At 50.7% G+C, this 12,506-nt stretch overlaps 1 protein-coding gene across 8 annotated transcripts in view; it reads right to left on the bottom strand.

The window, feature by feature from the left end:
- SCN5A (sodium voltage-gated channel alpha subunit 5) overlaps window positions 1–12,506 on the bottom strand; it is a 101,191-nt gene that overhangs the window by 46,017 nt on the left and 42,668 nt on the right. For all 8 annotated transcript variants that reach the window (XM_043442306.1, XM_043442305.1, XM_043442310.1 and 5 more), the window contains 5 exons: window positions 11,828–12,025; window positions 10,578–10,757; window positions 9,582–9,953; window positions 3,828–3,960; window positions 2,674–2,912 (listed from right to left, as the gene is read on the bottom strand). In XM_043442306.1, the coding sequence (XP_043298241.1) occupies window positions 2,674–2,912; window positions 3,828–3,960; window positions 9,582–9,953; window positions 10,578–10,757; window positions 11,828–12,025 (1,122 nt within the window). The remainder of the gene's footprint in view (window positions 1–2,673; window positions 2,913–3,827; window positions 3,961–9,581; window positions 9,954–10,577; window positions 10,758–11,827; window positions 12,026–12,506) is intronic.

The raw sequence follows: 12,506 nt of genomic DNA, 5'->3' as shown, positions 1-12,506 counted from the left end.
GCATGGGCTCTAGAAACGAAAGGCTTGGGTTTAAACTTGGGGCTTTCACTTCCCGGCTGTGTGACCACTCTGTGCCTCTGTTACCTTATCAGTAAAATGTTGTTTTTGTTTAGTCACTGAGTCGTGTCCAATTCTTTTGCGACCCCATGGACTGTATCCTGCCAGGCCCCCTCATTCATGGGATTTCCCAGGCAAGAATACTGGAGTGGGTAGCCACTTTCTTCTCCAGGGGATCTTCCTGACCCAGGGATTGAACCCGCGTCTCCTGCATTGGCAGGTGGGTTCTTTACCACTGAGCCACTTGGGAAGCCCCATCAGTAAAATAGGGGTAATAATAATAGCACTTCCCTTACTGGTTGTTATAAAAAATTAGGTGTTCAACAAGTGTTAACTATGCTTACTAGAATCTCTTTGTGTGTTAATTTTTTAAACAGGTTCCAGGAACAGTCAGGTATAAATTTGAACTCCCAAATCTGTATAAAGCCAAATTCATAGTCACAAGCTTCCAAGGGTTACTTTTTTCAGCCCCTCTCTCCAGCCCTGCCTGAGACTGACAACCTTCCTTCTTTATCATTTCCCAGGGCCAGCATGTCAATTTTTAATAGTTCACCATTGTATTGAATGTAGGGTCATATTCCTATGGGGCTACTCGGTTCCAAACCCTACTTGCACTGTCCCAAACACAAGTCTTGCCTCTGCATGATTACTGAAATCCAAGCTCCCAAAATTACTCGATCAGCACCTGTCCCACCCCCTAAAGCAAACTACATAACGATCTCACATGTTTACTGCTACGGTTTTTAAGTCCCTCTTTGTTTTTGGCACTTGGGGATTTTTGTTTCTTTCTCATGAACTTTGCTATGCGTGTCAAAGAATATTTGCTATATTTTAAATTGTTTTGTAGTTGGAGACATCTCAGGTTTTCTTGTCCACAGTATTGCTAAAAACAGATGTTTCATTTGCCTTTTACCTTTGTTTATATCATGGGCTAGTTAAATCTATCAATCTTCTCCTTTATGGAATTTGTCTTTAGCGACATGCTTAGAAAGGCTTTTTTCACACCAAGATTATTTACTCATGCTTATATTTGTGGTTTTTTCCCTTTATATTGAATATTTAAACCATCTAGAATATATTAACTGCAAGACAATTAAAACCTTACATACTAATAATAAAGCTATCCAAACAGAAAAGAATAGCTGTAATCCAAAGACATGGCCTATTACTAATAAACTAACCACAAGTTTAACACAATCGCAATTCAATCACAACTTAGTGGTCCAGGGAAGCCACCGGTGCTCTTCATCACTTTGACTTATGGCTCAGTCCAACCCAATGGTCACATTCCATTAAAACTGCATTCAGCTGAAACCCTACATAACCACCACTTGGAGACCACCCAATACAAGGCAGGCACAATTGTGCAAAGAGACTCCTACAGACTGAGAGCTAGCTTTTCCTTCTGTTTATATACAGAAGAAGGAAAGGAAAGTAGAACAGACTCACATTTGTGAAAAAATGTGAATAGACCCTGTAGAGAATTACCTAGAGCCCTGGATATGGAAAGTAATGAGGGAAAACGAGCCTCACACTCCACAGTGTAGGAGACCTCCCTGCCCGTGGGGGCCACTGTGGAGCTGGGACTGAGACAGACTGGGCTGGGTCTGCAAGAGGAGAGAGCTTGGACTGAATGAGCCCTCTGCCCACTCGACCTCAGCAATGACCCCAGGAGCTCCTTCCAGAAGCCAGCGGGCTCTCTGCAGCCCTGCCCTGGGATCTGCTGCAGAAGGGCCAACCCTGCATTTACCTGGACAGAGCCAGCAGGACCCTAGGGTCAGGAGACAATAGCCACACGCCCAGCCCTGCCACCACTATGTCACCTCTCTGGCCTCAGTTTTCCATGTTTAGAGTGAAGAGCTAGGACTTGATTTGGTGTAAAGAAAAAAAAAATCAGAATTAGAACTGACACATTCTGACTTCCAGGGATAGTCTCTTCAATAACAACAAAGATAATAACCACAGCCATCATTTATTTTGAGTGCTTATTGTTTACCAAACTCTGAGCCAAGCACATTACACACATTATCTTATTCAATCCTCATTAGCTTCCTGAGTTTGATATTGTCATACTAATTTTACATTTATTAAATTCAACAAATACTTACTGTACCAGTTACTGAGACTAAGTAATTTGCTTGAGGTCATATAGTAAGACTGAGTCAGAAATCAAATCTGTCTCTGCCTGATTTAGTCACTCACTCCATTCACCCAGCCAGCCAGCCATCCATCTCTATCCTTCCCTTCCTCCTTTCTCTCCACCCTACCATCCATCCATCCTTTCCCTAAGAGAACTGCCTCTTTTTGGCACATTCTCCTCCTCCATTACTGCCACACCCCATGTCCCCACACATTTCAGGTTCCCCTCAACTCGCTTTTGTTTTCTAGCCTTTGGGCATCTTTATCCCTAACCTCTCACTCCCAACTGCATCGCCCAGCTCCTCGAAAACTGATCCTGAGGCTCCTACCAGAATGCCTTCCATAAAGATGTCTATCTTCAGAAGACGCTTTTGTGCTCGGAGTCCCCCCTCCCTCACCCACGAAGGCTGTGCGGGCTGGCCAAGAGCCCTTGACGCCACGATGCCCATTTGAGAGGGAGCTGCCAGCGGTACTCACCAGGTTCCCCACCTGCAGCATCTCCTCAAATTCGGTCGTCATGTTGTAGTGCTCCAGGGCCATGAAGAGCGTGTTAAGCACGATGCACATGGTGATGGCGAGGTCAGCAAATGGGTCCATGACCATGAACTTCACTTTCTGCTTAATGGACATCCACAGCGGGCAGCACTCCCAGATCAGGTAGTGCTGGGTGAAACGGATCCAGCACGGTGGACACTTGCGCTGAGACTCCTCCAACTCTGGGGGCAGGGGGTGGGGAGAGCCAGTGAGCTGGCTTGTTTCTGTTGACTGCGTCACATAACTTTCCAGAAAAGCTGTATGACGTACCCAGCAGATGACAGGGCTGTTACATGACAGGGGGACAGAGAACGGGCCAGGGAAGGCTAAGGGGAAGCGGGGCCGCGTCCTGACTTCTTCCTCTTGGAATGTGGGAAAAGGGAGCCACGGGGACAGAAAGCCAGGATGGGTATGGGGAAAATGGGGACAAGACAGCTTAGGACAGGTGTGAGCTCTCTGGAGACAACACTGCCACACAGATGTGGGGCCCCTCGGGGGAGGTCAGGCAGAGACAACATCTGAGATGGGCAAGTGCAGATATAAGGACACTCAGGACCCAAGAGGTAGGAATAGATGCAGATATCTGGGACGTGTCACGACAGATGTGGGGCGGGGGTGGTGCCTGGGACAGGAGTCATATGGGACAGGAGGGAACAAATCAGGGGGCTCAGGATGAAAGAGATGTGGGCTTGCCTAAAGTGGGACTAGCTGAGACAGATGTGGGATGCTTGGACTAGCCTGGGGAATGATGGGGAATAGGCTAGAACAGGCCTGCTTGGGGTGGGGATGGCCCCAGAAGACCTGGGGATACTCGGCAGAGGACAGGATGAGACCAGTGATCACCTGGGATGGGCCAGGGCAGCTGCAAGGACGTTTGGAAGAAACACGGGCATGGCTCGTGATGATGCCCAGGACAAAACAAGCTGGCACAGATGAACAGACACCCAGGACAGGCGACAGAGACTGAAAAGTCTGGGACAGCTGTGGGGATGTTCAAGGCAGGCTCAGCAGCTGGGGCGAGCCAGGCTCAGGTCCGGATAATGGCTGAGACCAGAAGCAGGGTGGGGAGGGTGTTTGGATGACGCTGGGGTGCTGACCTTCCAGGGCACTGGTGAGGACGCTCACTGCACTGAGGGCTCGCTGCCGCTCTCCTGGCTCCTCAAAGCCGTCCACACATGGAGCCTGCGGCGTCAGCGTCTGGGGCCTGCCTGGCTCCTCCGATGGCGTGGTCTGGGTGTAACCAGGAGATCTGCATCAGCCTGGGGATGGATGGGGGTCCACCTGGACCTGGGGCAGTTGCCCCAGACTCAGGCTGGGGAGGTCCCAGGGGGCCACCACAGGGGTCTTGATGTGACACTGGGCACTGGGCTTCTCTGCTCCCAGCTCCCTCCCAGTTAACACTTTCCCTCTGGCCAATCATTATCTCCTTCGTTTTCTTTCTTCCTGCACTATCTCTCATGAGTGGTGACTCCTGGGTGGGAGACTACATGTACCGAGTTCTTTAACCAGATGCTGTCATATACATTAGTACATATGAAAACGATCTGGGAGTCTTAATTGATCCCAAGCTCCCTAGAGTCAAGAGCATAAAGAAGCTGAAAAAAAATATGTACCATGCTCTAAGGTGACATTAATGGAAGCATAAAGTACAATGCTTTGACATAGCTGGTCGGAGCTTTTGTGGAGGTAACTTAGCTATATCTACTAAGAAAATTTTCAATTGGCTCTGAGTTTCTTGCCTAATAATCGAACTTCATAAATAATTATACACATGCAACCAAAAATACGCATGCAACGCCGCTCACTGCAGCATTGTTCCTAATACCATAAAAACAAAACAACTGATCAATAGGAAGAATGTTAAAATCAGTTAGGGACACAATCCAACTCTGGACTCTGACACAGACAATAAGGAGAGCAAGCGTTTTGCATGCGTGTCCCCGCGGGAGCACTTCCAGGACAGTTTGATGAGAAAACAGGAAAAAGATCTGGAAGATAACACACTAAATTGTTAAAGTGGCTATATCCGGGGAATCGGATTGTGTGGGGAGGGCAGGGACTTTGACTTCTGCACTGTTAGATTTGTTTTCAACAAGCTTACACCAATTTTGTAAGTAAAAGGACCAGGCCTGTGAATGGAGATGGCGTGTGTCCTGATGAAAAGAGGGGCAACATACATCCCTGGGCTTACTCAGAGCCTCCCACAGAAACAAGCAGGGCTCACAAAGGCTTCATTTCAGCATGGCCGCACATGGCCACAGTCTGTGAGCCCAAGGTCGGGCTGATGAAGACACTGGGCTGTTCAGCGTGCAAGAGTGAGGCACTACAATCTCTGTGGGTCAGAGGGAAGATGGGCCTAGGCATCACAGCGCAGGGTGGGAGGGTCAGGGCCTGGGGTGGGGTAATAAATTGATCTGAGCTCAAGTTAAGGTCAGCTTTTGTGATCCGTGGAATTGCCCTAAAGTGTTGCCTAGGGAGGCAGTGAGCTCCCAGTCATGGAAGTCTTCAAGCAGAGGTGCCTGAGAGGGTTGGCATAGCTGGTGGAACAGCAGTAACCTGGGTCCAGTGCATCCACAAATCCTGCCAGCTTAACTCACAAACATGTCTTAAATTTTCCCAACTTCTCTCCTCTACCATCTGTGATAGTTCGGGTTTTCATTCAGCAGATTTTACTCTTTCCTCTCCCACTGTGACTGAAGCAAAATTCCCTGTCCTGTTGGTGACACATTTGCTTTTGGCCAAGGGAATGTCAGCGGATATGATGTGAACAGAAGCTTTAATTGTCCTTGTGCCATTCACCTTGCTCTTGTGTTCCAGTAATCCTCCAGGAAAACAGTTTCCCCAAGTAGCTGTCACCCTTTCAGCTCAGGACAAATACAAGGGGAGCATCCCTGAGCCTAACCCATAGTATGGAGCCAGGCCATGTGCAGTCTGAGGCACAGCTGTCTGGCCAAGGTCAACCTCGACCAGGCAAACCGTGGTCGACCTGCAGAGAAGTGAGCGTGAATTCTCACTCGCTGTTAGTCATTGGCTTTGGGGGTAGTCTGTTACACAGCAGTATTGTGGAAATAACCTGACTAACACACTGTTCTAGTGCATGCTATCATCATCTCTTTCCCCAAAATACTACAACAGCCTCCTAACTGGACTCTTCTCTCTCCTCTATTCTCTACACAGCTGAAAAAGATACCCTTAAAAAGTAAATCAGTTCATGATAATCCTTTGAATAACAACTCTCCCCCATCTTATTCGTAGCAAATCCAAACTTCTCTATAGCTTACAAGGCCCTGCACGGTCTACACCCTAACTGCTCCAACTTATTTTATATTCCTTTCTGTTTCCACCACAACTAGCCCTGCCCAGCCCTCTCATCCCTTAAACATGTCAAGCTTATTTTCCTTCAATGCCTTTACACTCTCTGTTTCCTCTGCCTAAAACACTATTCTTCAACATATCTGTGGCTGGCTCCCTAAAATCTTCTACTGGTCGATTTTAATATTACCTTCACGGGAAGGACTTCCCTGTGTATTCTAACCTATAGCTTCCCATTCCCAGCCCTCCCCCTAGCAACTTTCTATCACATGACCCTTATTGGCCCCTAGAAATAATGATCAGTTTACTCTCTGTCTTTCTGACTCTGATGCCAACTCCACGAGGTCAGAGCTCTTGTCTGCCCTGTTCATACCCTTGGTGCCTTAAACACTGGTTGGCACTCAACACAGAGGGCTGGTCCTGGGTAGATGTTGGATGGATGGATAAACACTTGGCAGCCAGGGGCCTGGGTTAAATTCTAGCTCTGTCCTTAAGATGACTGTGGGGGTGGGGAGGGGAGGAGGGAGAAGAGTCTGTTCAAGGTGCCTCTAACACCCCCTCTGCCTTTGGGGCCAGGCACATATTCAGATAGCAAGCAAAGCAAACCTTCACCCTCTGCTCCCAATTAAAGCCAGCTGTCGGTCGGGTCAGCTCTCTCCCTGTTGATGAAGCACCCACTATGTGTCCGACACTGTGCCCTTTTTTTCAGACTAAAACTGGGCAGGAGTGTTACCAGGGGCCCAGCAGAAACAGGGAGGGCCTCCTCAGGGGCCTACAGCCCGCTAATCTCTTTAACTTTTCAAATAACCCCCTTGGCCTGCTAATCCCTTTAAGGTTACAAATGGGCCCCACAGAAGTGAGAATGGGTGAAGTCAGAGTTCCTGGTAATGAAGTGTTTGAACTTGGATTCCTCCCGACATGTGCAGTACAATGAGATGATTTTCTCCCTAATGAGATTAGGAAATTCTATTAGCGCTCCAGCTGCTGACCTGATTCCACAAGGCTGAGGCTCCAGGGCTGGACCCATGGCCCTGGAAATCTGTGTTCCTGGGAAGTCGGACACCCCAACCTCCAGGTGATGGCCAGGGGCCTCCCCAGACCCACCCAGAAGCTACGGTCTCCCCCAGTGTGTTCCCAGGACCCTCTCCTTGACTCCCCACTCCAGAGCAGTGTGAGGGCCCAAGGCACTCGGGAGGTGCTCCTGGAGTCTTCACTCCTTCTTGCTCTCTAATAACAATAATAGCTAATAATAATAATTCCTTGAATATGAGGCAAGTACTGGTCTAAGCACCAGACAGGTTTTAACTCTTTCAGTCCTTGCCACAACTTTTTTTTTTTTTTAATGCTCTATGATTCCATTTATATAACATACAAAAAACAGGCCAAATGAAATTCTGGTGTTAGAAGTTGGGATAATGGTTAACTTTGGGTGGGACGGTGGGAGGAAACTGGGAAGAGGGATGCTGGGGGAGCATCTGAGGTGTTGGTAAAGTTTCTATTTCTTCATCTGGATGGTACATACTCAGCTCACCAAAACCTGCTGATGTGGATATTAACTTTATTTCTGTAACAGGTGACAGGGCTTCCCTAGTAGCTCAGTCGGTAAAGAATCTGCCTGCAATGCAGGAGACCTCGGTTCGATTCCTGGGTTGGGAAGATTCCCTGGAGAAGGAAATGGCAACCCACTCCAGTATTGTTGCCTGGAGAATCCCATGGCAAGAGGAGCTTGGCAGGCTATAGCCCATGGGGTCGCAAGAGTGGGACATGACTTGGCGACTAAACCATCACCACCAGTAGGTGAGGACACGGAGGCACAGAGAAATTCATTAACCCATGCAAAGTCCCACAGCTGCAGCGCCTATCTGAGCTGGAGCAACACAGTCTCTCTCTTCAGCCTGCCCTCACCTTCCTGCTCAGGGTTCCCCGTCTCGTCCTGCTTCCTCAGAAAGTCTGCCCTCCTCTACCTCCTGCCGGCCTCAGGGTCTGAGCCGCACGTTTGCCCTTTTCCTGGGTGGGCTGCTCCGAGGCCTTTGTTGGGGGGCAGCGGTCAGCAAGGGCACTCAATGACTGGTTGGGCGGTCACCAGCCTGTCATGGGACCAGCTGACTGATCAAAGCTCTGACTAGCCTCTCACTATCTGGCACCTCCCTCCCCGTCACCTTTCTGACAGTTGCTCCAACACCTCTTCCCTTTACGCCCTGGTTTCCAGGACACTGCCCTCATATGTCCTCCAATACACTAGGCATGCTTCTGCCTCAGGGCCTTGGCACTTGCTGTTCTTTAGGCCTAGAACATGCTTCCCCCAGATGAAGCAAAGGCAGTATGTTACTATGTCGTTATCACCACATCAACATATGAGTGCATGTCCTGATTACGCATATTAGCCCTTCATCCGGACGTCAACCCTGAGGTGGGTATTTTATTTATTTTCGGCCAAACCGTGCAGCATGAGGACCTTAGTCCCCCAGCAGGAATCAAACTCATTCCCCCTGCAATGGAAGCCTGGAGTCTTAACCACTGGACCACCAGGGAAGTCCCTGAGGTGGCTGTTTTAAATCCATTTTACAGACAAGAGATCTGAGGCACAGAGATATAAAATACTTGCTCACAGCCATGCAGCTGGTAAGCAATGAGGCGAGATTCAAACCCAGTTTGTCTCCAGAATCTGAGTGCTAACCTGTTTGCCATAATACCCCCTCCACTTGCCTCCTTCAGGCTGTTGTTTTAACACCCTGTAGTAAGGAGGTTTCCTGTTCTCTCTTTCCTACCTTTGTTCTCCCATAATACTCAGAGTTTGGGCTAGCATTCCCCGACATTTACTGGTTTGTAAAGTGCCAAAATATTTCAAACTTGATGAGGTTCTTGTTGCCGAGAACCTCAGAAATGTTCCCTTGCCACTCTGGCCCTTCTGCAGACTGTCCAAGATCCACAACCCTGCAGGGCCCGCCCCGAGCACACACAGGGCCTCCAGAGCACTGGTCCTTGGCCACTAGAGCCTCAGTGCCTTACTAGTTGCTAAATATTTAACTATCATCCCTGTTTATCACCATTATATGCATATATTCATTCGTTTGTTGTTTAGTCACTAAGTAGTGTCCGACTCTTTCGCGACCCCCTGGACTGTAGCCCACCAGGCTCCTCTGTCCATGGGATTGTCCAGGCAAGAATACTGGAGTGGGTTGCCATTTCCTCCTCCAAGGGATCTTCCCGACCCGGGGATCAAACCCAGGTCTCCTGCTTTGGCAGGCAGATTCTTTACCACTGAGCCATCAGGGAAGCCCTGATATGCATGTGTGTGTGTATATATATATATATATATATATATATTCCCCCGCCCCTTCTTCTTCTTCTTCTTTCTTTGATTTGTGTCTGTCTGGGAAGTCTAGGAAGGAGAGATTTTTTTTGGTAGGCTTATTTATCCCTGAGCCCAGCACACAGTAGGTGCTCAGTAAATACTTGGCAAGTGGTTTTAGACCTGGCTGTGGCGAGCAGCCTGGGAGATGGGATGTGCCTGGTGCTGAGTGGTGGGGCGGGCTCACCGTGTCCGGGGGGCGCTCCAGCTTCATAGGGTGGAGGAGGTGACTCCCGGGGGAGGTGGCCTCAGGGTCGCCTGCCCCCAACAAGGAGACCACCCCGTTACAGTCCACAGTGCTGTTCCTCTTGCCGTTGAGCACGTGGCCGGGAGTTGAGGTTCCAGGACTGGGCTGTCCCTGGGTACTAGGCCGCCGCAGGGGCCAAGGCACCAGCAGGGATGTGCGGTGGCTCTCGCTGTCCCCGGCGGTGCTGTTTTCATCGTCCGCAAAATCTGTCTCGGAGCCCAGGTCCCGTCGGCGGAAGGTGAAAATGCTCCCGTGGCTGGAGCGCGGCTTCATGGAGGTCCTGCTGAGGCTGTGGGTGATGCTGAAACGATTCTGAAGGCACGGAGAGAGAACGTGACTGGGACAGCGTTTCACATGCTCCCGGCCTGTCACTCACGGTATCAGCCCCGGCTCAACTTGGAGCACTGAGGGCTTCTGTCTGCCACACAGGAACTGAGTGGGCTGAACTAGGGGTGCTCCGAAGAGGGGTGCAGGATTAGAGGCAATCCTGCATTTTCTGGGATCTCTGCGCACCTGAGGCCTCTGCTCCTGGGGCTCTGAGATTGACGCTTATATGTGAAAGAAGCAGGCAGAAGGCTCCTGATGGTATAGACAGGCCTGGCCCGAGCAGGACCTCGGCAATCAGCCATGTCCCTTGCTCATCTGGGCATGTCTGTGAGCTCCTACCAATCCACACGATGGGGGTGCCCCCCAGCTCCACTGCTGGGGACTTAGCTGAGGTTGGGGATATGCTAACACCCAAACCTACCCTATCCCTCTGCCCAGGGATTCTCCACTCTAAGAGTGGCCATGGGAGACAGGAGGGACTGGGAGGGGGCTCAAGGAATATTTTCCTTGGGGAGCAACCGTGGGGGCTCTGACAGCACCAGGCTTATCATGACGGCTTTTTGATGCCAGATCCATCCTGAAAGGGGCAGAGCCGCAGCTGGGGGTTACCACTGCTCGGGGACCATCCTCCGAGTCGGACTTGGGGAACTTGTCATCCCCACACTCCTCCATCCCTGAAGACATTCGTTTTCTTCTCTTGCTCCTTCTCTCGTGGGTGGTTACTGGGGCCAATGGGGACATCTCCAAGGAGCTGCGGGACACGGTGTCCACACCCCTGATGGCGAGGGCCTAAAAAACGGTGGAAGAAGGGATGTCATGGTCATGGAGACAGGGTGCAGACTCAGGCCAAGGCCGTCCAGGCAACTGTCAGCACCTTGGTTTTCCCCAACAGTAAGTGGACTTGCCCACTCACCCCAAAGGAGGGCATCATGGAGAGGGGTGCACAGACAGACCCCGGATGTTTTGAGAAAGATCCAGATCCAGGGAGGGGGAAAGTAGTGGCTAAAGTGGACAGCTCACGAAAGAGTAGAGTGTTGGGTAGGTGCAACTGGGGGTGATGATGAGCAGAAGTGATAGAACTAGAGGGCAGGGGACCGTCTAGAAGGTTTGGCTGGCCAAAATGGGTGCTGGAGGAGGTGACATTGGGCAGTGAGAAGGAAGTGGATGTCCTTGGCCTGGCTTCTAAAAGGTTTGTTCTGCAGTTAGCTGCCAGCACCCATGTGTGGGACTGTGGGGACCGCCACGGCAGCGATACCAGTCCTCGCTTGCTGAGCCTGAGCCTTTGACCTGGGGTCTCCCTATCCCAACAGAAGGTATCCCTTGACCAGGATAAACTATGCCTATGGACACAAGATTCTCTTTTACCCAGCATGCACTGGGCTCACAGTGACTACTTTTAGCCAGGAGCCACCACCTTTATCCACCTGGCACCACCATCACCCGGAAGATACCACGGTCATAGGGAAGAGCTTTCCCCAGCAGGCACCATCCTCACAAGGCCCACCTTTACTCAGAAGGCACCACTTATACCCACCTCATGAACAAGCTCTGTCTTCACTCAGCAGCTAACAAATTTTTATTCAGCAGATGACAATGCATTTACAGGAAATATAACCCACCAGGCACTTGCTTTATCCAGCACGTACCAGCTTTACCCAGCATGCATCACTTACAGCCACCAGCTGTACCCAACATGCACCATACCTCCAGACACTGGTTTTACACAGCAGGTACCAGCTTTACCCAGCATGCACCACACCCCCAGATACCAGTGTGACCCAGCAGGTCTCACGCTTGTAGGCACCCATGGTCAGGTGAAGGCTTGTTCTGGAGGTTCCTTGGCTGTACTGCTCACTCACCTCCTGCTCTTTCTTGAGCAACTCCATGGCTTCCTGGAATCGCTTTTCCTTCTCCTCTGTCTCCGCGATGGTGGCTTGGTTTTGCTCCTCGTAGGCCATGGCGACCACAGCCAGGATCAAGTTCACCAAGTAGAAGGAGCCCAGGAAGATGACCAGCATGAAGAAGATCATGTAGATCTTCCCTGCAGACCTCAGGGTCTGGAGGAGCAAGGGGGCAGAGGTCATCTTCACTGGGGTTCCTTCTGGGTCACGCATGGTCGTAGATTCCACACTGCCCAGCCTGGCTGCGCCAGGGGTTCAAATGGCCACAGCGTGGGGCGGCAGTAGAACATGTCCCGCCTATAGACAGAAGCATCTTAACCTACAGAAGAGAGGGACCTACATGCGTGGGGCGGTGCCCCACTCATGGGAGGAGGCAGAATCCTCCAGTTGACAGAGAAAGTGTTGCATCACATAGGGTGAACTAGGGTCCCACTCACAGAGCACAGAGTGTCTTATATAGAGGGCTGGGTCCTTGGTCACCAACAAAAGGAAAGTTTCTTTGCTTGCTGGGCCCCTGCCCCTCTGTGCCCACTCTGCTCTGGCCAGTGGGGAGGCTGCTGGGGCCGCCCGTGGCTGGTCACCTGTGCAGCCTGGGCGCTGGCGCTGGGCTCTCAGCCCCTCCTGGTGGCCTTGCGCA

The sequence above is a fragment of the Cervus canadensis genome, chromosome 22 (assembly GCF_019320065.1).
Source record: "Cervus canadensis isolate Bull #8, Minnesota chromosome 22, ASM1932006v1, whole genome shotgun sequence".
Taxonomy (NCBI): Eukaryota; Metazoa; Chordata; class Mammalia; order Artiodactyla; family Cervidae; genus Cervus; species Cervus canadensis.
The sequence above is the reverse complement of the archived record's forward strand: the minus strand, read 5'-3'. Positions and strand labels throughout refer to the sequence as shown.